General features: G+C 35.8%; 1 protein-coding gene across 15 annotated transcripts in view; it reads left to right on the top strand.

Moving 5' to 3' along the window:
* LOC126824910 (proteoglycan 4) overlaps positions 1-18,894 on the top strand; it is a 160,066-nt gene extending 141,172 nt beyond the window's left edge. For 10 of the 15 annotated variants that reach the window (XM_056101777.1, XM_056101779.1, XM_056101778.1 and 7 more), the window contains 7 exons: positions 4,587-4,644; positions 6,314-6,374; positions 7,163-8,872; positions 10,427-10,465; positions 11,393-11,440; positions 12,917-13,065; positions 15,253-18,894. In XM_056101777.1, the coding sequence (XP_055957752.1) occupies positions 4,587-4,644; positions 6,314-6,374; positions 7,163-8,872; positions 10,427-10,465; positions 11,393-11,440; positions 12,917-13,065; positions 15,253-15,436 (2,249 nt within the window). In that variant the 3' untranslated portion in view covers positions 15,437-18,894. The remainder of the gene's footprint in view (positions 1-4,586; positions 4,645-6,313; positions 6,375-7,162; positions 8,873-10,426; positions 10,466-11,392; positions 11,441-12,916; positions 13,066-15,252) is intronic. The other 5 variants (XM_056101773.1, XM_056101772.1, XM_056101776.1 and 2 more) reach the window with 5 other exon arrangements.
* Positions 18,895-26,921: the final 8,027 nt, after the last annotated feature.

The following is a 26,921-nucleotide window of genomic DNA, read 5'->3' on the forward strand; positions in this document are numbered from 1 at the left end:
GAAACAACCTAGTTTATGTCGAGTGGACGTTAAACTCTCAGATGTTTAAAGGGAGGGAGAGGGTTGTATTGTTTAAGATGTTGCATCATACAGTCTGTCATAGAGTCAAGTGACGTGGTTTTAATGCCCTGCTTGTACATGAGGAAAAGTAGGGTTGCCTGTCCAACCTCATATGTTTTTATGGTTCCTCTGGTTCCACTGCTATCGAATTATTAAAAAATAAAATTGAACCATATGTTAGTCCGGAAATGACCTAGTTTATGTCGAGTGAAAGTTAAACCCCACTCCTCTCCCTCTCTCGAGATTTTATTTTGAATTGTAAATTTTGTTTGATTTATTTCAATCTAAATTAAGAATGGAAGTTTACCTTATTTGGTCTGATATTCATTTTAGTTGTAAATATCTAGTCTGGTAAGGTCATGTGGAGGGAGCCACCGTGGGTAAGTGATTAAGAAGCGGGCTCGCTTGCCTGGAGGTGGCGTATTCGATCTCTGCATTGGCCGAGAAAGGTCGTCCGGATTTTCCGACGTGATTTTGTTTTATTTTTTTTTATCTAAATTAGTTATCTTCTACATCAAATAATAAGTAAGAAAATAAGGTTAAAATAAGGTCTGGAGAATAAAAAAACTATTTGATTTTACTATAAACTGCATCTTATATTTATTAAGAAAATACAAAAGTATTTTAAGTGTTAGGATAATAAATTTACATGTAGACAGGGGAATAAAAAGACTATTTATTTTTAAAATATTATTTTATTTTTTAAATCTAAATTAATAACCTGCATCTCATATTTGGTTAAAAATACAGAAGTACTTTAGGTGTGAGGTTAATAAATTTACCTGGAGACTGAGGAATAAAAAGTCTATTTGATTTTTGTTTAAATTGTAAATTAGTAATCAACATCTTATATTTGGTTCGACAGCATAAAAGTATTTTTAGGTGTGAGGTTAATAAGATTTACATGGAGACAAATAAAAAGACTATTGTTTTATGTTTTAAATCTAAATTAATAATCTACATCTTATATTTGGTAAGACAATATAAAAGTATTTGAAGTGTGAGTTTAATAAGATTTACATGGAGACTGGAGAATAAAAAGTCCCAGCTTATCTCTAGAGGAGGCAGTGTAAACAAAGTGACATTTAATAGGTAGATAAAAGGGTTTAATGGCTTCTTAATCTATTATAATTAGGGACTAATTAACAAGTTTGAAGGTGAAAATTAAATAGGCCATTGTTCTAGAATATCATTATCAGGTAGGTAATAGAATTTATTTCGAATGTAGGTATAATATTCTTTTCAACAAGTCCGACCGAAATAATCCCTAGATTACAAGGGCTTAACAACTTCTCGTTTGAACAAGTTGTTTTCTTTTGTTTTTAGTATTTATTTAGGGACTGTTGATTTTTAGTTTTAGCCATTAGTTTCTACAGGTCGAACCTAGTTAGTGAGTTCACTTAAGTTTATTTGGAGGGGAGGATGTGATATTGACATGGTGAAGTTCTTGTGTCTATTTTGTGATATTTTGCGATAAAAAACATTGCTTTTTGATTATTCACAGCCAGAATCTTGCAAACTGACGATTTTTTTTGTGATATTTTTCTACCATTGGAAGTTGTTAGATGAAAAACATTGCTTTTTGATTATTCACAGCTAAAATCTTGAAAACTGACGATTTTTTTTGTGATATTTTTCTATCATTGAAAGTTGTTAGATAAAAAAACCTTGCAAACTGAGGATTTTTTTTGTGATATTTTTCAACCATTGGAAGTTGTTAGATAAAAAAACTTTGCTTTTTGATTCATTCAGAGCGAAAACCTTGTGAAATAAGGATTATTTTGTGATATTTTTCTACCAATGGAAGTAGTTTGATAAAAAACATTTTTTGATTCATTAAGAAAGTTTAAGACACCTAATTAAGGATTATTTTGTGCTATTTAAAGTTCCTGTACAACGTGTTCGACAGGTTTCAGTTATATGTTTTTGTGATAAAATTGTAGACTTTTACTGTAGAATCTGTACTGAATTATGTTGTAGTGAGTGTATGGTGTGGAGACCTGACTGGATGTCAAACTTTTCGTAGGAATACCTTTCCTCTTCAAATTTATATAAAATTCTTATTGGATATTCCAAGTTTCCTAGACTTGGACTTGGTTACTTCTATAGCGAGTGTATGGGGTGGAAACTTGAGTGGATGTCATACTTATGCTAGGAATACCTTTCCACTTCAAATTTATATAAAATTCATATTGGATATTCAAAGTTTCCTAGGCTTGGATTTGGTTACTTCTATAGCGAGTGTATGGTATAGGAACTGACTGGATGTCATACTTTTTCTAGGAATACCTTACCTCTTAAATTTATATAAAATTCTTATTGGATTTTCTAGGCTTGGTTAATTGTTATTAGACTTTCTTACTTTCCTAGGACCAGTTATACTCAGTATTTGTTTGAAGTAAAAAAAAGGTTTTCTACCATATTTGGTTTGAATTGATCAAGATAAAGGACTTTGTGATTGGATGAATTATTTTTATGATTACTTTTATCAGCATCAAATAACATTGACAATGAGCACGGTCTTACCCCTCCCCCCACGACGGGGACTCGGTAATTGGTATGGGGGATACATGCAAAAAATGAAAACTTCAAACCACGATAATTTTGACGGAATAGCAGCTAACTTTGATGTAGTTGGTAAGTTTGATGGTAACATCATGTAATATACCTGGTAAATTCAAGATACAATAGCGCAAGAGAAATTTGTTAGATATTAAACAAGCATTTATATGCAAGAGCTTAATCTTCCTATTGCAAGTCTTTCTATAGGCCTGAAATGTTATCTAAATTATTAATTAGATATTAATTAACTTATCCAGACCATAATCAACTCTTGATACCATGTTATGTGTCAGATTTTCTCTAGACTTGAATCCAATAATCGAGACTAGGTAATGATGATCGAGGCTAGACCTAAAATTCAATCGCTAATATCTTGGTTCAGTTTGGAGCAATTTGACTGAAATTGTCAGCATACATGTATTCCCTTTACATTATCTAGGTTTTAACTATTATAGTAAGAACTGTCAGCTCTGTATCTAATCTTCCATAATGTATCTTTAAACATATATTATACAAGAGCTAAATCTGTCTATTGCACGTCTTAAATGTTATTTAAACTATTAAACATGCATTATGCAAGAGCAAAATCTGCTTATTACAAGTCTTTCTTTAGGCCTGAAATGTTATCTAAATTATCAATTAGACATTAATTAACTTATCCAGACCATAATAAACTCTCGATGTCAAGGCTAGCCTTCGATGTAGGCTGGATTAGATTCCTATATGCCGCTAACGGCCAAAGATAATTAAATCAGAAAAAGTGGCTGTTTATATTAATGATTTGAGTAATGATAACCGAGACTATGCAAAAATTTCACCGGCTTCTTTCTCGGCTCATAGTGGATCAATTTGACTGAAATTTTCAGCAAATTATCTTTACACTATCTAGTTTTTAACTATTATAGCGAGAACTGCCATCTCTTTATCTTATCTCCCATAATGTATCTTTAATTGGACATTTTTTAACATGACAAGACCATAATCAACTCTCGATGCCATCGGATGGGTACAATTTTAAACATATTTGAATCCGATCTGCTATTCAACGGCTGTTAATGATTAACCTTAAAGTTACAATTTCATATTTTCTAAGAAAGTCTGGTTTCGAATCCCCAGTTGTACGTGACAAGGAGTTGGGTCGCCTGTCCAACCTCGTGGGTTTTCTCTGGGTCCTCCGGTTTCCTCCCACTGCTAAAGACCCCTACGCGCAAGCGAATTATTGAAATAAAATTAAACCACATGTTAGTCCCGAAATGACCTAGTTTGTGTCGAGTGGACGTTAAACCCCATTTCTCTCTTTCTCTCTCTCTAAGAAAGTCAAAACATAATTATTTCTATGTCTTTTGCTCAATGGGTTGTCAACTCACTATTATACGATCATAGGTTATCCTTCTCACACTTAAAAATCTTCACACCGGAAATAATAACACAATTACCTCCCTTGTTTTCCTATTCCCCACCATGGAATAGCTATCTTCAAATGTTTGAATTCTAAGTTGAAAATGATTTCTTTGCCAATTTCTCAACTGGCAATAGTGAATTATAGGATTAATAGGATTATTCTTTAACAAGGTAGGACTGTTTATAGATACCATCTATTTTAGGGCTTTATTTTAATACATTTTAAAAATATAACTTAAAAATATGAAATTGTAACTTTGAAAATGGATAATCACGACTTTGTTTATTATCGTAACAACAGTAACAATGACAATCAAGGCTACAGTGTTTTTGAAATTCGGTTTCCTCTTTTCATGGCTCGGAGTGAAATAATTTGACTGAAATTTTCGCCACATTATTTTTTATGTTATCTATTTTTTATGGCAAGAATAATCAACTCTTTATCTAATCTTACCTAATGCCTCATTAACTCCTCCAATAATTCAAAAGTGGTATCAGTTGTTCTAGAAAGGGGAAGCATGTATATATGTACAATTGTGAATGATTTTTGTATTTATTTGTAGGTGGGTCAAGTAGTATGAAAGTAAAACAGGAGACATCAACAATCACTTCTCCTAAAACGTAAGTTTCAATCAAATATCATCGGGTTACTTTTCAGTCACAGAGACAGTCCGGGTCTCTCTCTCAATAATATAAAAATCAAACAAGAGCAGTAACAGAGTGATTTTGTAACTCATGTGAAATTGAATGATTACAAAATCTAGTGCTGGGTAGAAGTTATTAGCATGTCAAGAGGGGCGGTCATATTCTGAATAGGCATTACCACAATAAATAATGACAAATGGGTATCTTCCTGAAAATTTTCAATTTTGAACAAGTGAATTTCTGTATATATAAATAAATATTAGACAATAATGTATATATTTATAGCATTATTAAGTCGAGAATAGAAATGAAATGGGGTTTAACGTCCTACTGTTCTGCTCCTCTCCTGGGCTAATGAAGACGGGCATACGCCATACAGTGTGCTATGAGGGAAATTTTGCCCGGGCAGCGGCACTATCGCCTACTCTTATATCGAATTCCAACTGCCAAGGGATCTTTTACGTGCATTCCAATGTTTACACGGGACCTCGGTTTTTCGTCTCATCCGAAGGACTAGACAGCTGTCCTTGTCAGGCCCTCCGTCCTGCATCACTGACAAGGAGAAACCACGTCGGAAAATCGGGATGAACTTTCTCGGCCAATGCAGGGATCGAACACCCGACCTCCAGGCTAGCGAGCCAGCGCCTTACCCATCTAGCCATCGTGGCTCCTCGAGAATAGATCTCTGTCCTAAATGGCAGCCATATCCAGCAATTAGTATACTGTTTCGTATCTGTTATACACAAAAAGACTAGTTAAACCTTTATTAAATATAAGCAGAATATATACTTTTCAATTCTCTAAGTATAGGGGGGAGGGGGGTTGGATGGCTGAATGGTTAGCGTGCGTGCGCTGTATCATAAAGTCTGTCATTGAGTCGACTGGCGTGGTTTTGAATCCCCAGTTGTACGTGACAAGGAGTAGGTCGCCTGTCCAACCTCGTGGGTTTTCTCCGGGTCCTCCGGTTTCCTCCCACTGCTAAAGACCCCTACGCGCAAGCGAATTATGTAAATAAAATTAAACCATATGTTAGTCCCGAAATGACCTAGTTTGTGTCGAGTGGACGTTATACCCCATTTCTCGCTCTCTCTCTAAGTATAGTTAATGTTTTCGACTAAAATTGTAGATTTGGGACTTGAAATGTGAGTAAACTAATTTAGTGTCTGTCTGTTCTCTAGCGGAGCTAACTGTAGACAGGCAGCCTAAGTTTAGTATGCATCCTACTAGCACCCATATACAGCTGGAACAACTAGTCTTATTCGAGCAGACAAGAACTTGACACAGAATTTGAGTCTTAATCAAAAAACCTTTTGGTTGAGTAAATTGGCGTGGTTTCGATTCCTCGCTTGTACGTGACAAGGTGTAGGGTCACCTGTCCAACCTCGTGGGTTTTCTCCGGGTCCTCCGGTTTCCTCCCACTGCTAAAGACCCCTACGCGTAATCGAATTATGGAAATAAAATTGAACCATATTTTAGTCCCGAAATGACCTAGTTTGTGTCGAGTGGACGTTAAACCCCATTTCTCCCTCTCTCTCTCTCTCTCTCTCTCTCTCTCTCCAACAACCATTTGGTCACATATCCCATTCTTTAACCACTGTGCCTAATTCCTGAAAGTTACATTAATGTTTAAATATTTGTATTTTAGGACCAGTGTTCAACAGAATGGAGTAGATTCTCGTGTTACAACTCAAACAACAAGAGAAGAGGTAAACAATATCTATATTAATTATTCTATCAGTTCAGGGTTGGGGATGGTCGGATGGTAGTTGGTTAGCATGTGCGCGCTGTATCATAAGGTCTGTCATTGAGTCAACTAACATTGGTTTCGATTCCCCGGTTGTACGTGACAAGGAGTAGGATCACCTATGCAGACTTGTAGGTTCTCTGGTTTTCTCCCACTGCTTTGGTGTTGGGGAGGGGGATGGCTGAATGTTTTTCTCCGGGTCCTCCGGTTTCCTTCCACTGCTAAAGATCCCTACGCGCAAGTGAATTATTGAAATAAAATTGAACCATGTTAGTCCTGAAAGGACGTAGATTGTCTCGAGTGGACGTTAAACCCCATTTCACTCTATCATATCAGTTCAGGGAGTAGCATTGACTCAGGGAGTAAGACACTGACTCGCTAGCCTGGAGGTTTCGAGTTTACGCCCAGGTGTTGACTGAGAATCTTTCTCAGGATTTTCTTGCGTGGTTCCCCCCCCCCCGTCAATGGTGCAGGACAGAGGGCGCAGCGTATAGTTGTTCGAAGGGGACCCATGTAGGCATTGGTGTACATGTAAAATAACCCTTGACAAAAAACAATACAAATGCCCATGTAAAAGAGGAGAAAAGAGAAAGACAAACTACAAATCGCCAGTTTCTGGAATGGTGAACTTTAATTGTGATCTTTCTCCAGTTAAGACTATTTTGGATGGTCCATGAGCTAAAGAATTAGATCCTAATTCATTTTAATTCTGTTGCAGTCCTTTTGAGATTTGTTTTCTATCTTCCACAGGTACGTCAGACTGAAATATCAAAGAACATGGCTAACATGGCTGCTCCTGCTGCTGGTTTTGATGATGATGATGAAGATGATGAGGGCGTGTATGAGAATGTCCCCTCAGCTCCACGAACAGATGTATTTAGAGAAACAGATGCTAAAGTTGATGTCGAACTTCCCCAATCTGGTAGAGCGTCAAACATGAGAGAACGCTTCTTGAAATTAGCAGGGGAAAGTGCTGCTGGTGCTCGAACCGCTGACCGTGAATTGACCCCACCTCCAACAGTAAAAGGTAAAGTTGAAGCCGGTGTCTTTGAGAGTCAACCTTCTCCGAAAAGAACTGATGTCTATCGCCAGGAAACGAGACAGGAAGTTGTTTTACCTGAGAAAGGTAAAGCTTTGAATACTGTACAAAAATACAAAGAAATAGCAAGTAAGGAATTCAAAGGACCCGCCAACAAAAGGGAGATCACTCCAGACCGTTCGGGTGTTGTAGAATATGTGAGTGAACCCAGAGCAGAGCATATGACCTACGAAGAAAAACCTTTGGAGGCTGGTATATTTGAAAGCAAACCTACTGTAATCGAGAATGTGTCTCGCTACGAGGACTATGTGCCTGATGCTCGCCCTCAGTCTGGAACGGCTAAAAGTATCGCTTCTAAGTACAAGGAGATAGAACGAAATGCTGCTTTGCCACAGGCTGCTGCTAATAGAAGGGAAATAACTCCAGATAAGAGCGGCCCCAATGAATTTGTCTCTGAACCAAGAGGACAACATATTACCTATGAAGAGAAAGTCGAAGCTGGTATATATGAAAATGAACCTGCACCAGTTAGACAAGATATCTACCGACACGAAGAATATTACGTCGAAGAACCCTTACCAGAAAAAGGTTATGCCAAGAATCTTGCTGCAAGATTTCGCGAGATTGAACAAAAAGCTGCCATCCCCAGAACCTCAGGTCATCGAGTATCTCCACCGAAAGATGATAATAGGAATGTCTATGAAAATGAGCCAACTGCTTCTCCAGTTACTTATAAAGAAGCAGTAGTGCAACCAGATGTTGTTCCAGAGAAAGGTCTTGCAAAAAATTTGGCCTCAAGATACAAGAAAATAGAAGAAGAAAACCTTAAAGCTCGATCTGGCAACCGTCAAGTCAAGGAATTCACACCACCCAAGGATGAGAGGACCGTTTTTGAAAGTGCTCCAACACCCTCGAGATTACAGTATGAGGAAATTGTACCAGAAAGTGGTATCCTAGAAAGCCAGCCAACAGTACGCGACGATGTATACCGGTACACTGACGCCAAAGATATCGAAGTCGAATTACCAGAACGAGGTGCCGCCAAAAATCTCCTGTCAAAATGGAAACAGATAGAGAGTGAGAGTGCTAAAGGATCTCCACCGACCCCTGGTCGAGTGAAGGAATTTACGCCACCAAGAGAAGAAGAAAGAATAAAACAGTTACGGAGTCCCAAAACACCCCCTAGTGGTCAGAATAATAGTGTACACCCTAACGACCTCCCGGGACAATATCACCCAATTAACGAACCCACCGTTTTCGAGAGTAAACCAACTCCACAACGAGAAGATTTGTATCGAGAAGCAGATACTGATTGGACCGTTGGTTTACCAAAAGCCAATAAAACTAAAAAGGTCCTCGCTAAGTTCCAGGCGATTCAGGCTCAAACAACGTCGTCATCTCCTGTGAGTAGGAAGGCACATGTGAGTATATTTTATATACCAATATTTAATTGATTATCACGAACACTTAATTTTTTCAAATCATCCCTAAGTTCCCAGATTTATCGGGTGTTTTATAATGGTCAAGAAAAGATGATGAGCATGCATATCAAATCATTCACTCATTTTTTTAAAAACTAAATTGATATATGTACAAATCATTGTTTCATTTATTTGTACTAAAATAATATTCATACAAATCATTGAATCATTTATTTGTAATAAGATAATAGTTGTACGAATCATTAAATCATTTATTTGTACTAAAATGATATATGTACAAATCATTGAATCATTGTTTCTTGAGTGTTTCATCAAACATATCATTATAAAATACCTAAATCCCCTTATAGGCCTGTATATATTCATGTAGTATAGCTTACCACATAGAGAGGCTATTAGGCCAATAATTAATGAAATATAGCTTACAACATAGACAGATGCTATAATAGGCCTGTAATCCATCTAGTATAGCATACAATATAGAGAGGTTATTATAGGCCTGTATGTAATTCATGTAGTATATTATAGCTTACCACAAAGAGAGGCTATTATAGGCCTGTAATAATTCATGTAGTTGTTTCAAATTATATTATCTTCCAATGATTCTGTGAAATTAGTGGATATTGTTTCATGGTGTTTATCCAGTAACATGACATCCATATAGTTTAATGACTACCTTGAGGTTGGGTATTAAAGAGCCATTATGTAAGATCTAAATCTGCCTGTTGCAGGTCATTTTATTTTTCTGGCTTCCAATACTTTATGAATTATTATTTGACATTTATTCACATGGCAAGCCAATAATCAATTCTCTAGACCATCGGATGGATAACGATTTGCGCTATTTATTGTCAAAACTTCAAACACTCATAACTTGGCTCAAAATAAAGTAACGTGACTGATTTTTTGTTGAATAATTATAGATTATTATCATAGCAATGGTATTTAACTATCACTGCAACCAGGGTATTATTTAGTCTTGTGTATTTAGCACTAATTTCTTTCACATTCGTTTAATATGAAATCTTTGTTTGAAAATTTGTAAAAAATCGTTTAAAATCACCAAATTAAATACTTGTAAATTGGACACTCATTATCAAAATTAATAAGTCAGATTTAAACTTGACACAAGTACAAATAAGATGATTTTGTGGGATTTTTATGAATTTTTAAACAGAGATTTTATATTAAACGAATGTGAAAGAAATTAGTGCTAGATAGACAAGATTAAATGATGCCCGGGTTACAGTGGCTATGAAGGATATTTATTGTCAAAACTTCAAACATTCATAAAGTAACTTGACTGAAATTTTCAAAATATTCACATTCTATTATCTATTGTTGAATTATTATCACAAGAACAGCCAGCTCTTTAATCTCTATCTAAATCTTACATAATGCTTCTTTAATTAAATTGTGAGAGAAGGAGGTGAGAGTCATTGGATGATAGATGGTGATTGGGACTATATTATCTTGAATATCCAGTCTTTCTTCATGTATCTATATATCTTCATCCCCTTCTTTGCTTTTTAGGATGATATGGATATCCCCACTCCTGTTAGAGAAAATAAGGTTCGTTTAAAAATAACACAAAACAATGATATTTCAAAAAGAACCTTTTTTGTTGCAATCTTAATTTATTATGAAATACTTGTAATACGTGTATGTCAGGTGAAAGCAAACAGAAAAGCATGCCCGCTTTATTATTTATTTTTTAGAAAGACTTCGTTTATACTTGCATTGTTCTTGAACTTTAGTTAAACATTATTCTGATATCTATTTAAGTCTACCCTTCATTAACAGTATTATACACAACTTGAAATTTTATTGAAGGAATCAATTGTTTTATAAAATCGAATTTACCAAATTCCTCTTGAGTAACACTAAAATGTTATTCTGGTTTGAAACAAACATGGTGATCTTCCCTGTACACTTTTTGCACACTGTAACACTTCGTCTAAATGTTCTCTTGTTTTCAAAAATTTGTTTTCTGTCATTTTCACATTGTCTTACAACTTTTGCACATCGTAACGTTTCGTCTAAATGTTCTCTTGTTTACAAGTTTGATGTTTACCAAAATTTGTTTTCTGATCTGTACATCTTCATTTTGTCAAACACTCCAATGTATTCAACATTAACTATTACAGAGTTGTTTGTCTAGATGGGGGGGGGGGATGGTTAACATGTGCGCATTGCAATGTAAGGTCTGTCATTAAGTCAAGTGGCGTGGTTTCGAATCCCAACTTGTACGTGACAAGGAGTCAACCTTTTGGGTTGTCTCCTGGTCCCCGGGTTCCCCCCCACTGTTAAAGACCCCAACGCGCAAGCGAATTAATGAAATAAAATTGAACCTTATGTTAGTCCCGAAATAACATAGTTTGTGTCGAGTGGACGTTAAACCCCATTTCCCTCTAACTATTAAATTTGGTGGCGGTCATTTAAATTTTTAATGCTTTAATCAACGCTAAAATGTAGGCAAATTAACATTTGTGTTTTCAGTCTCCAACTACATCTCCCCGGCCTATAGAAAAAGAACACAAGCTGGTGGTAAAATGTCAATTTATTAATCTCTATCGTATAATTAAGCAATCAGTGCTGGATAATATCCTGGCCTGGATTCAATCACATTAAAAATATGCCCATCGTAATTCAAAGTCATTTAGGCATAAACACAACTTAATCGTTAAAGTGCTTTTGATCATAAGGTCTGTCAAATGGCTTGTACATGACAAGGAGTAGGGTCGTCAGCTTAACTTCTCAGGTGTTCTCCGGGTCCCCTGGTTTCCTGCCACTGCTAAAGACCCTCCGCAAAAGTGAGATTACTGAAATAAATATCCCTGAACCCTGTTGAAAGTCAATGGTGAAAACGTTTTAGTACATGTAATACTGGACGATGTGAAGATGATTTTATGTTTTTTGGGGTTTTTTTTTTTATTTTGTTCTCGTGACACATGTTCTGTTTCTTCTATTCACTATCTGTATTTCGTATCTGTGCACTCTGATCTGTCTTATCACCAATCCTTGTTTATTTATGTTTTTCATCAAGGGGCCGGTGTCGGGGATGGGAGTGGGGTGTACATCGATTGAATTAAGAATTAAAGGCATGTAATAACTAAATGTCTTAAAGATTTCAAAACATGGATTACGTTCAGTTCTGTTATTTGTTTCGTCAAGAGTGGTCGGGGTCGGGGAGGGTGTGCATCAGTTGAATTAAGAATTTAAGGCATGTAATAAAAAACATCTTAAAGATTTTAAAGCATGGATTAGTTTCAGTTCAGATATTCAGTTTGAAATTATAGATATTGCATGATGATTATATTGCTACACCTTGTTTTAGGGGTTGGGGGGGGGGGGGGGGTGGAATATATGTTCCATTGTCTAAGGGAGGGAATCAAATTTTGATGAATGCTGCTTATCTACTACATATAGGAATGTTATTGTAAGACCCCTATGTGCAAGCGAATTATTGAAATAAAATTGAACCATATGTTAGTCCCAAAATGACCCAGTTTGTGTCGAGTATACATTTTCTGAAGAATAGTAAAAATTCAGATCCAACAATCTTCAACCCACCAGATAAATTTTACCCATCACATGAAAGGTTTTGTCCTACAAATAGACAAAAAAATATCAAGATATAAATTCACTTGGCCCTTACAAATCTATTGCTTTCTGATTAGAACAATTGTGTCCTGTCAACTTTTAAAAATATCTAGTAGTAGATCTAGAGCATTCATCAAGTTTGAATTACCAAAACTTTTGATGCTCGGGTACAATATTTAGTAGCAATAAATATTTATATAGAGAATGAAACAAACTTGTAGAATTCGAAGCCATAATTTGGATATTTTAAATATTAATCAGCATCTTGATATATTAGAATTTAGTTATTTTAGTTATTTTTTTTCCCTTGAAATAAAATTTTAATCCCTTTTTTGTCTATAACTCTTTAGTTTTGATATTTTGATACTAATTGTGTGATGTTTGTTTTTGTTTTTTTTTCTACTAATGTGGATGCTTTAGCCTAAAAAAGCTGGACATTTTGTTGCTGTGCAGAATGAAAAATGTGGAGCTTGCCAGAAAACAGTTTACGCCATGGAAAAAGTCGAAATGAACAAAAATGCGTATCATCGAGCTTGTTTCAAATGCTCACAGTGTCGAGCAGTACTCACGTAAGATTTTAACATTGTACCGATATACCACCATCAAAACAGAATAAGCCAGTTCGGAAAAAATAATTTCATGTGACCTTTTAAATATGGTTTGTATCTAGTCATGCTGAGGTTAGGTAAACAAATTAACAATTCATGTTTTAGAACCCTATAAAGTTAGAATTTATATTTATTGGTTCGGATATAAAGGAAAGTGCATGTTCCATGTACAAATTGACAATCTATGTCTCAGAATATTGTATGTAGTCTTTCTGATATAAAGTAAGGCTAAAGTTCCGCGTACAAATTGACAATCTATGTTTTCCAACACTTAAAAGTTGAAATCCATATTTAGTAGTTCTGATGCAATGTAAAGGAAAGCCAAGGTTCCATAAACAAACTGACAATGCATAGCTAACTTCATATTCAAATTCGCCCCACTCCCCCCTCTTAAAATTGAAATTATGACCCACGTAAATAATTACTGAACCAGAAATTTAACTACAGTCCATTTTTTCTACACTGGCTTATTCTTTTTTGATAAATTATTTTAATCATAAATGACAGTCCGTTTAAAATGGATGAAGACCACTGAAGAGGAGTTGTTCCAGATGTTAAAAACCCCCTGAAGAATGCATGATTATATAATTGCTTGTCAATTACTTTAAGAATTGAGATTAGAAAATAAAGACAATTTGAGAATGTTTACTAAAAACAACCACCGGTGAACCATTGTGTAGCCGAGTGTTGACTACTAATAATCAGTATTATATAGATACGGGTTAGCATCAATCTGTGTTCTGTACTGGGGATTTTGAAATGTTTTATTTCCTCATCTCAAGATTTCTAGCTCAACCCGCACCTTAAATACAATAGCTCCAACACATTTTATCTTTTACACAATTCACTCATTTGACATAGAATTCAGGGATTGTTGGGTCCATTTGGGAACATTTTTGGTAATTCAAAAGCTGTTGGGTCCAATTGGGAACATTTTTGGTAATTCAGGAGATGTTGGGTCCAATTGGGAACATTTTTGGTAATTCAGGAGCTGTTGGGTCCAATTGGGAACATATTTGGTAATTTAGGAGCTGTTGGGTCCAATTTTACTTGACCAGATTATACTGTAGATTATCCAAGCCATGGGGACCAAATTGAGCTCTTCGGAGCTCTTCGAAGCAATTGGGAGCAATTTGCTTAAAGCCGATAACAGTGGGACGTTAAGCCAAATTCCATTTCATTTCGTTTAAAACTGATACCGAGTTGACCAATTAAGCCCATGGATGACATTTGGAATGTGGGGAGGTATGTGAGAAATTAAGCATAGGTTTAGAAGGAGGGAGCAATTCACTAAAAGACAGCACTGGTAATAACTCAAAAGGAAAATAATAATTCTAATTTGAAATTGATATTTTTGAGTTTGAAACTTGAGTAAATCTTGAGGTGAGTAAAGATTAGGTTTTATGATCCCAGAACACAGCTATTAGAGTTTGTAATGCATGGTCCAAATTTGAGCATGGTGTTCATTCATGGCATGAGCATTTTGATGTCATAATCATCATTGCTTCACGAAAGAACAGTCTGTGGAGATGTTCACGGTAATATGTCTGTTGAAATTACATCTGATTAAAACACAGATCCTATTTCATTTCATTTTTTATAGTTCAAAATTTCGTTTTACTTGTTTTTACTACACTAGGTTCTGGAAGAGTTGTTATATAGCAGGAGTTCTGGATGATGTGAAGGATTAGCCAATGAAACGGTCTGTTAATGCGAGTTTTTGGCATGAGGACCACACACGGAACTGTGGGTAACCCACTAGAAACATCAACACTGATTAGTTAATCAAATGTCTGATGTCATAGGGTCAAAAGCCATTTGTATGATCTCTGATGCAACCTTCCACTGCAACCAGTCAGATCTTCATGTTGTAAAGAAAAGAAAAAAAAGAAACGAAATATAGATCTGTATTTGGTTGAAATTATATCATTTCATATTTTCCATGTATTTCCTTCAGGAACATGACCGGTAATAAACAATGGGTTGACTTTATATGCAGCCTGGTTTGAATTGCTCACAATTTTCATTTGATTTAGACTGATCCAATGTTTCTCTTTAGCTGATCATGGAAGATATATGTGATTGGAAGACATCAGTGGAACTGAGCTGATGTGTATATATTCTTATTTATTCCTTTATTCTTTTCAGGCCTAAAACTTTCGCCATCAACGCTGGCACTATGTTTTGTACAAGTCACTATAAACAGCTTTTTGCACGCAAGGGGAATTATGACGAGGGATTCGGCAGACCACAACATAAAAAGAAATGGAAGAGTGAATCAAATTTATTAGACGGAGAATTACATGAAATGGAACATGAAATAGAAGCATAGAATTTGAAAATAAAATAATATCTTATATAAAAAAATATAAACTTTTATAATATTAACATCAACCTTGTATTATAGGATTTAATATATAATCAGATATTTTATGGGAAATATTGAAAACTCTGAAAATTTGTACAAAATAATCAAAGAATGCATGCACAGAAAATCTATAAATAGAACTGTCAATCAAATATGTAAATATATACCAGACTGCCACCATTACGGTGATTTGTTTAATTGTGATATTTCATATCGCGAAATACCAAAGTTATTAAATAATTCGTCGTAGTACCATTCATCAATTTCTTTTGATATAGTTTTGAAAATGTCCCCCATATTTACATAGTTAATAATAGATTAAATAATTAAACTTATGTCTGATTGGTCGAATCTGCCTTGTCCCTCATGAAAGAAGTGATATGATTGGATGCGTTGAGTGATCTGTGTATGAAGATTATAGACATTGCTCTGTCAAGTTTGGTGCGCTAATAATTGTTAGGTTTTTTTTTTATTTGTTTATACGTACGTTTCATATCATGCTTTGATAAGAATTATTATATATTTTTTTGTTTCGAACAAATCGAAAGAGGGAGGAGAGTTATGACATACGACAAAAAAGAAAAAAAATCAAATGAGAAACAAGTTTCACAAATTATCTCCCCTATTCATGTATTTATATCAATGTATATTTATATTCTTTGTGTATTCTTCCCCTGTAGAAATATCGTATCTAGCCCCTTTTATTTTAGTATAAATATTTATTAAACCTTGGAGCCAATAGTTTCCAAAAGAAACAGTATTTGAAATTAAGAGCATTGACTTTCGCATTGTGCCCCTTTTATTTTAGTATAAAATACTTATTGAACCTTGGAGCCAATAGTTTCCAGAAGAAACAGTATTTGAAATTTTAGCCTAAGTGTATCGACTTTCGCATTGCGCAAAAGTAAAGCTTGTAATCCTAATGTTTATTGTTTATCTTTAAAAATAATAATGATATTTACCAAATAATCAGAATAACTATGGATAAGTGAAAAAATGTGTAATTAAATCTTGCTCAATGTTTCCAAAAAAAAAAATGATTAAAAAATTTAAAATTGATGATAAAAGGTTTAGGCTGTGTTCACAGTAGTTAACTTTGAGTAAAACATAGTTTTGAATAGCATTAAAAATATTGTTCTAAACCTGTTTTGAAATGGGTAAAACCAATGTGAACACAGCCTTAGGCCAAGATGTGTAGTGAGGAAACCATAGGGGTAGTCGATTAAATGTTATGGAACAGAAATTCAATCCCAGATAACATGGTGATGTGAATTTTACGTTACTTTTACGTCATTTGAGTTAAACTTTAGAAATAGGATGTAAATCTAGCGTTAATTTTATGACGGTTTTCTTACTAATTCTTTTAAACATGATGCATTCGGTGACGGAATATTATTCAACATTATCGATCAATCCCTACAACTGAATCTCTTGATTCCGTTATAATTCTGTTCACACCAGGACTGTGACAGGACTTGACGCCATATTCTGTTCCAGGCTAACAGTCGAGCAACCCCTATGTGTGACTCAAAAGAGGCATAATTTATATAAAGCATTTTATAACTGATTTGTTTAATAGATTAATTGTTCTATAAAAGCTTGATAGTAGATAATTAAGAGTAAAGTATAAAGCGCTGCTTGCACAAACTAACACAAAATATACAGAGGACTATATTAGGCATCTTGCTAACCTACAATGGTATAAGAGATGAAGAGATATCTTGGTAAGAAGATATCCTCAACAAGTGAAATTAAATTGTTGTTTAATCACCTCTGAGTTACAAAAAAAAAACCAGTCAGAATTACTAAATATACTAATACTTAATATTAAAATCAAAACTTTCAATATTTTTGTAGTTTGTAATTTTATAAAATTATTTGAATTCTTACATTTTCAATGTGCTTAAATCGATCTCTTAAATATACCCATGATTTAAGATAAATATGTATGGGCTATTTTACTTATTCTCATTGCAAAGTTATTTATAATTGTTTTCTTTTATGTGTTCAATCAGACATATCTTGTTTAACCCAGATGCTAAATACCATCAATTGTAACACGTGGTGCAGCCTAAAGAAAATCAGTTATACGCATGACAAGAGTGCCATAACAAAAGCCTCACTTACTTTAGCAGCTCGAGTACTTTTGAACTCCTGTGTGCAAAATAATGGTGCTAAATGGCCACAAGACATGTTTTATTTGAATGACGAAATACTCATCTTGCGGTCAGCCCAGTAAAACAGATGTATCATGTGGAAGGACAAAATAACGTTAGCTGGAAGAATTAAACAAAATGTTACCAGTAGTGGTTGGGTTAAAGTTTTTAGAAATTTCTTTGGGTCAGCTGGATTTGATTAAAACACTTATTCCAGATGGTCAAATCATAGAAATATTCTGTCATCAAAGCATCTGGGTTTTTCAAGATTTGATAAATGATGATATTCTATACAACTATTTATAATAACTTTCTTCGTATCAATCAGATTAAAATCTGATGCTCATTTCGTTTCACTTTATTTTTGTATGTTAGATGACCACTGCAATCATTTCTGGCATAATCAGATCACCAATCCAAATGTCTGTATTGGTATACAGTGCTGCCTATCCTTGTTAATTATGGGAATGATTCTTATTGGATTTATGACAATTTGGAATGTGACACCTTAGTGTCGAAATTGGTATACAGGGCTGTAAGTTATGAGAAGGATCCTGGACATTGATTGTCTAATTTTATGATCAGAATAGAACTAGCTGTGACAGAACATGGTGATGTGATAGAAATATGGAAAACTTTAAACAGAACGAAACATGGTAGAAACTTGGAAAGGTTACAGATTAGCGTGAAAAAAAAAATGTGAACGAAATTTTTAATCTAATTTTAATCTGATTGTCTTTATGTCATATTAAATAAATTGATCATCTATTTGTATCTCATGTTTATATCTGTACATTGCTGCTATCTGTTGTAGTCAATATCTCATTATAATCATATTGTATATTATATTTAGCTCATTCTTATTCTATAAGAACTATGAGGCTTGTACGTATCAAAATGACTTTTTACTTTTGTTAATGATGTAGTATTCATTGTGTATCTTTTGTGCTATTTATACTTTTTGTCATCTAGGAATTTTAATTCAGTATTGTCTGTGGCTATCTTTTTCGATTGCAATGATTTATGATAATGGATGTGAATGGATGATGATGATTAAAGGGGGGTAATTAGGTAATTATTCAAGGGAGATAATTGCAAGATTGTAGTTGTTGAGCTGATTGGTTTCAACAAGGATGACGTAAAGCACTTTTGAATTATGCAAGTTTAATTAGTTATCAATCTTTGTTTATGGTTTAAAAAATTGATTGTGCTTAGTTTTTGTAACTCTTATCATTGCAATAAATCATGACGCTTAATTCACACACATCTAGCTATCTTGTGTTCATTATTGGGAAATATGTCCAACATGTAGGGGCCCCCGCCCCCACACTCCACCCCAACTCCCACTGCTAAAGAACCCTACGTGCAAGCGAATAATTGAAATAAAATTAAAATAAATGTTAGTCCTGAAATGACCTTGTTTGTGTTGAATGGACGTTAAACTACATTTTCTCTCTCCTTTATTGGGATCACGGTGGGTAAGACGCTGGCTCGCTAGTCTGGAGGTCGGGTGTTCGATCCCTGCATTGGCCGAGAAAGTTCATCCAGATTTTCCGGCGTGGTTCTCCCTGGTCAGTGATGCAGGAAAGAGGGGCTGACAAGGAAAGATGTCTAGTCGTTCGGATGGGACGAAAAACCGAGGTCCCGTGTACACATTGGCGTGCACGTAAAAGATCCCTTGACAGTTGGAATTCGATATAAGAGTAGGCCGTAGTGCCGCTGTCCGAGCAAAATGTCCCTCATAACACACTGTATGGCGTATGCACGTCTTCTTTGGCCCAGTTCGGAGCAAAACAGTAGGACGTTAAACCCCATTTCATTTCATTTCATTTCTTTACTTTATTGGGAAAAGTTGTGCAGGATAGAGGACCTAGAAACAGACAGTGTATAGTCATTCGGATGGGAAGGAAAACCGAGGTCCTTGTGTACACAATGGCATGCAGGTAAAGGAACCCTTGGCAGTTGAAATTCGAAATAAGTGCGGCTGTCTGAACAAAATTTCCCTCTTAACACACACATGTATGTCCGTCTCCATTAGCCCAATCGGTATACAACAAGAGGTCATGTCTTTCCACCAAAGTTTGTATGAGGTAGACTACCAACATTTTGAGATACACACAGGCCCGTAGCCAGAGGGGGGCAATGCCCCCCCCCCCCGAAAAACAAAAATGCCGATCATAGCTCTAAAATACCTACTGTAGACTGTGCCCCCCCCTAAAAACTTCACTGCCCCTCCGAAGCTAGCAAGCTGGCTACAGGCCTGGATACACAAACTTGAATTAGCATACTCTGTTATCCTTCCTCTCCAAAGTCATGAATATTTACCGAAACCTGGCAGAAAATATTAATTCAACACCTCTTCGTCCATTCTAGACCAAGAGAGAGGGGGAGAGAGAGTGCGAGCTGCCTGAACTGATTTCCTGTCCTACTGAGACCGACAGCCAACAAGTACGGATGTGACAAAGTACTCTATAACTTCCACCAAATTGAACGATCATTTAGATGCTTAGAACGTATTGAACCAAGCTGTTTTTTTGATAATATATGATATTGTCTTTTCAACTCTATATACATGTACTTCTTTTTTAGTCACGTTCTAATTAAACATGTAATTAATCCCATATGTCATTTACAGACTACATATGATCTGGGTTTAAGCTCCACGTGACTTCAAAGGAATACGCACTGGTGAGTAATCATACAGTGACGTGGTAAGAAGACAATTCCATATATGATCATGCGTCTTATCTATTTTCCCTATTCGTGGGACCCTATATAACAGGAGTTTGCGGACAGTTAGACGACCAGAGACGAGCGGGGTGGAAAATAGAGGCTTGGGCGAGTGCATGGTCTCACCCGAGTTTAGCGGCTGCCTTGGCAGAGGTGCGGAATGGTGGATTTAATATAGTTATATACCGTCCTGATGCGTTCCTGTCGTAGAGAGAGAAATGGGGTTTAACGTCCACTCGACACAAACTAGGTCATTTCGGGACTAACATATGGTTTAATTTTTTTATTTGCGTGTAGGGGTCTTTAGCAGTGGGAGGAACCCGGAGAAAACCCACGAGGTTGGACAGGCGACCCTACTCCTTGTCACGTACAACCGGGGATTCGAGACCACACCAGTTGACTCAATGACAGGCTTTATGATACACCCCCACCCCCCGTTCCTATCGTAGTCTAGTTTCTGTTTAAAATATGTTCTTGTTGTAAACCCTATGTACGAAACTTATATCAGTTATCACTAAGATAGTGTTATACGGAGGATTGATCTATTGTGCATGTAAGCACAAGGGGACACAATGTTGTCATTAGAGCAATGTGGATATGATGACATTGACGCGGGCATTTCATGGGTATCTGAGGTAATTGTTTCGAAATTCGGGGACACAGTTTCAGAAGAGAGGGCACTTTTGCGCAAGCGCTGGTACAGAGCCACGCACTCACCTGTGCCCTGATAGGAAATCGCATTGGGTTCGAGGGTTAGTTTCGTTTTGCCATTGCCTACTCACAAAGCACGCCCCTGTAGGGTCTCTTTCCTACCCTTGTAGGTTTTGCGCCCCCCCCCCCCCACACACACACAGCTAACGTCTTCTACACGCAAACGAATTATTAAAATAACATTGATCCATTTGTTAGTTCCGAAATGGTCTAGTTTGTGTCGATTGGGCGTTATTTCCACCCCACCCCATCTCCCTCTCGCTCTCTCTTCAGAAACAATAACGAAAATAATAAACAACTTTCGTGGACTCATCGGACGACCGACAGCATTTACAATATTCCATAAATTATTGCCGTAGATGACTGGGGTCTTCCTAAACCCAGTCTATTTTTGCTTAAAGCCAATGAGCTATCCATGAATCAGTAAAAGATCAAACAAATAATCGTTTACTATGGGCCTTGTACCTTTAAAATGTTTCAAATTACTTTTAATAATATTTTATAAGCTTGTACCGTGTGTTCAAAAATAAAATAAAACTATACAGTGACTAACGGACTAAAACAAAAGTCGACTGTGAAACATTATCTTTTTATGATGACAAATTATAGGATGTATAAATGGATAAAAGCAACATTGTTGCAACATAGTTCCGTTTCGTCCTGCATAACAACAACAGCAGACGTGTAACCATAACAACAATAGACGTGTAACCATAACAACAATAGACCTGTAACCAGAAACAAATCTGTCATATTAGATAGAAAATATGAATATATCATATCAACTTAGTTACTGCTAAATTAAACGATTATAATCAGATGAAAGTAGCAAACATAGAAAATGAAAGTAGGGATACAAGTGCAATTAACAACCCTATAAATGTAACTAGAAACAGACCTGTCATATGAGATAGAGAATATAAATACATCAATTCATCTCGTCTAACATTTATGATCATTAATTTATAATTAATGTTATACTAGACCAACCACGCCTTGTTCATTTGCTATAACCAGACATCTGACAAGGACAGCTATCTAGTCGTTCGGATGGGACGAAAAACCGAGCCCCGTATATACATTGGCGTGCATGTAAAAGATCCCTTGGCTGTTGAAATTCGATATAAGTGTAGGTCATAGTGCCGCTGCCCTGGCAATCTTTCCCTCATAGTACACTGTATGGCGTATGCCTGTCTTCATTAGCCTAGTTTCGGAGCACAACAGTAGGACGTTTAACCCTATTTTATTTCATTTTCATATTATTTTATATCCAGACAATTTTATTTCGTTAGGTCCCTGAACGGACGAATCACCTGTAAATTACAGCATTGTGAAAGTGCTAGATGTATTTATAAAAATATGAATTAATCAGATGTTAAATTTGTTTTCTAGTTCAATTTTATTGATATTTCTACCCAGCGGTTTTGAATAAAGATTGGGGGGGGGGGGAAACCAAATGGTTAACGCGTACGCGGTGTATGATAAGGTCTGTCATTGGGTTTGTCTGGCGTGGTTCCGATTCCCCGGTTGTACGTGACAAGGAGTAGGATCGCCTGTCCAACCTCGTGGGTTTTCGCCGTGTCCTCCATTTTCCTCCCACGACTAAAAGACCCCTACGCACAAGCGAATTATTGAAATAAAATTGAACCATATGTTTGTGTCGAGTGGCCGGTACCACCCCCCGCCCCACCCCCTCTCTCTCTCTCCCTTTCTCTCGTTTTATAACCTTTATTATTAGCTAAAGAACATCCCAATATTATTAATGAATATAGATTTTAGGTTTACAAGATCGTAATATAAAACATCTTGTAATTCAATCTCTTACATTGCCGTTCATAAAGTCCCCAGTAAGGCATTTTAATTAATATTTGTAGTAGGACGTTAAACCCCATTTCATTTCATTTCATTAATATTTGTTGGAAATGAAAAAAAGAGTGTCATTTGCTGTCTAGACATGGAGTTGTTCATAAGACTTCTGGTTTCCTGTATTTTTAATGCAATGGTAGCAACAGGTAGGAACAAATATATATTTTTTTCTTCTAAAATCTAATATATTTGCAAGCTGAGCAATGTATATCTGCAATATTGTAGCGGTGTCGTGTCTTGTACGCCGCTACAATTAATACACTCTACGAGGCTTTGTGCAAGCCAACATAGCTCCAAACTATCAACACAAATTAAAATTAAAATTTTCAAGCTCAGCAATGTATTTTCTACAATAGTGTAGCGGTGTCGTGTCTTGTACGCCGCTACAATAAATGACACTCTACGAGGCTTTGTGCAAGCCAACATAGCTCCAAACGCAAACTTATCAACACATATTAAAATGAAGAATTATGTGACAAATAAGGAGAGAGTGGGTCACTGAATATTTACCGAGCAGTTTGTCGTGATGGTAGGCGATATTTCTAATGATGTAGAGGACTCCAAGCGATATCTTGCCTCATATGGCGTTGCATTAACCCCGCCCATCGCTTTACTATAAACACATACGATTAGCATATACATATGGACATGGACCCCATATATGGAAATTGGCGTATGATCACGTGCGACGTGAATGTTTCTTGTTTTGACGGTATTAAATGGACAATAGCACTCTTGCTGGCTTGACAGCTCCAGTAAATAAATATTAGCCTTATTCTAAGTATTAGATGTTTAAGTGTCCTACCTGTTGTGTAAATTATCCATTACATCCTATTTTACTCGTCCAGAGGGTTCGAAAATATTTTTAAATCCAAGTCACATTTGAAAAGGTTTACGTTAGGCTTTTCAAATCATTTAGTTGAATTTTTCCAATTGTTTAAATTAGGTTTTGTTAAAGATGGGTTCCCGCGTACAAACTGGGTGATTTAATGGCATATATGGACTAAAAACATATTCAAACTAATTAATTTGTCATCATTATGCTTCAAATCCTTCTCAAACATTGTAATTGCGAAGGAATGCCCTGCTATTAAAATTCGATCAGAAAGTATTGTACGTGTTACTCGTCATAAAGTTTATCAACTTGTACATCAAGCGCTCAATGTTCGCTTGTGACCTTTGACATCACGCGTGCAGAAGTTCATAATCGTCGGGCTGTTGATTAGGGGAACCCTTGCATTTTTGTCCTGTATACGCTCCATGAATGTTTTTCGGGGAATCCAATATTTTTCTAGTAAGATTGGATATCTCTACTTTCCATATATATACCAAAATTGCCATACTTTTATTGGAAATGCCAACCCGATAAATACTTTTCTGGGAACCCATCTTTAAGATGAAATTTGTATCATCATTTAATTGGAACATTGTAAAATAGTACGAATACACGCCTTGCGCCACGTAGGCAAATACCTACGATAGGTGACGCAAGGGGTTACACGAAATTGTGACCAATGCCAATCTGATTATATTTCGTTTCGTTTTTATACTTTCGATGCCCTACACTACATGAAGATCTGACCGGTTGTTGCGATAGGTCACGTCAGAGGTCATACGAGCAGGTTTTTTTTATGTTACTAGTGGATTACCCACAGTTCCGTGCAAAACACGCATAAAGCTCGCCGTAACAGGCCGTTTCATTGGCTAATACCTCACACTATTCAGAACACGTCAATGATAACAACTCTTCCAGATCCTGGTGTTGTAACGACAAAAAGAAATTTTGAATTATATAAACGAAACGAAATAGGAAATGTGTTTTAATCAGATTGGAGAGAGAAAGAGAGAAATGGAGTTTAACGTCCACTCGACACAAACTAGGTCATTTCGGGACTAACATATGGTTTAATTTTATTTCAATAATTCGCTTGCGCGTAGGGGTCTTTAGCATAATCAGATTGGACCGATGCGTACGTAACAGCTTAACATTACATTCTAGGAGAAGAACTACTTTTGTTAACTTACGAAGATAACATCTATAGGCATAACACGATCAACAACACTACGAATAAAATTGCCGAGGAAGGTAAATGTCAATAACTTAAATTGTTCTGTCGCTTGTTCGTTTTATTTTAATACAGAAAAGAATAATTCTGATTATCAACTGAAATTCAAATCACACTAAAGGGTCAACGAAACTATTGAAAAATAATCTCGATAATCTAAACGCATGGGTAGTGCTACTTTTTATTAAATAACGTATACATACTACTTTTGATTCCATGGACGAATGTTATGTTATTTAATGTTCACGAATTTGATTAAGTTTAACAACCGCATACAGAATTATATACAAAGTAAGTGAACAGTATACAGAATTCTATTATTCACTTTTGTTAATTAAAATTATTATTGAAATTTAAAGTTGGTTATATTAATTGGAAACTGTTAATCTACCAGACTTTATGGTAGCTCATTTAAAATGTCTCCAAATTCCAAAAATTATTCCGATTGGTCTATATTTCTAGTTGAATCCATGGCATGTGATTATGACAGAAAATTAGTCTACTACTCCCTAATACCCGGAATGAATCAACGATTCACTAAGATTGTCCGCGTGAATCAAGATGGTGGAGAAATGAAAATAATATCCGATAAAGGTAGATGTCATATTTTATCTATATTGAATTATTATATTATAAATTATTATATGCCTACATTGTATGTGGGCATATTATATCATCGCCCATGTCCGTCCGTGGATAACTCTACGATCACGATTCGTGCTACGATTGAAATCGTGGTTTTAATCGTGGAGTAATCGTGGTGATCCCATCAGGTCTTATCATATATTGTAGCCAGTCGTACCATTCGTGTTGATCGTATCGAAACGTATTGAAACGTAGCAGGCCGTGGTCATAATAGGACAATCCTATCGTAACGCATCGCAAGGCAGATGGAACCCAGTAATACAAGACGATGTTTATATCACGTATATTCATGATGGCAATTGGGTACTTTAGTTCCATAAAATGTTCCGACAATTTATCATTTTTTTTCAATGGGTTTTCATAAATATAGCATATTTGTAGTATACTGAAGTGAATAATTTTTGCATAATTTATCTTTCATGTTAGCCGATCTAACGACTGGCTCCATTAGCGTTGACCAAGAAACTGGAAACTTATACTATAATTCAAAAAGAGGAATTGGATTTCTTTCTTATTCACAAAATTATGCGAAAACGGTGATTTCTACTGCTCCTGTATCCAAGAGGATCATACTAGATTTTGGATTCCACGGCAAAGGTACCAATAAAAGGTAATATTATCATTTGGTGTAAAAATAACTGTAATTTAAGAAAACTAATAGCTCTTGGTAGATCTATTAGACGGCGTGTAAAATTACACGGCATCAATTACATGCTTAAAAAAAACAGAAACAAAAAAAATACAAAAAATAAAACCGATTTTCTTTCTTTCACATAAAGTAATTATGTCATAACCCCTACCCATCCATCGCAACCATACACAGCCATCCCCATTCAGATTACGACGAATGTTAGTTTTACAGAAAAAAAAGTGCACCTTTTAAATTGATTCAACTGTCGTAGGGTCGCCCGTCCAACCTCGTGGGTCTTCTCCAGGTACCCCCCCCCCCTTCACTGTTAAAGACCCCTACGCACAGGAAAATTATTCAAATAAAATTGAACCATATGTTAGTCCAGAAATGACATAGTTTGTGTCGAGTGGACGTTAAAGTCTCTCTCTCGCTCTCTCTCTTTAAAAGATGGACAGTATGTTTGTAGCGTAATATAATTCGCCCGTGTGAAACTATTATCAATATGAACTACCAATTGAGTATATAATTTACAGCTCGACTGTAAGGTCGTGGAGTCACGGTAGCTAAGGCTAAGGCCTACTCTTAAATCGAATTCCAACTGCTAGTGGATCTTCTACGTGCACGCCAATGTATACAAGGGACCT

The sequence above is a fragment of the Patella vulgata genome, chromosome 6 (genome assembly GCF_932274485.2).
Source record: "Patella vulgata chromosome 6, xgPatVulg1.2, whole genome shotgun sequence".
Lineage (NCBI taxonomy): Eukaryota > Metazoa > Mollusca > Gastropoda > Patellidae > Patella > Patella vulgata.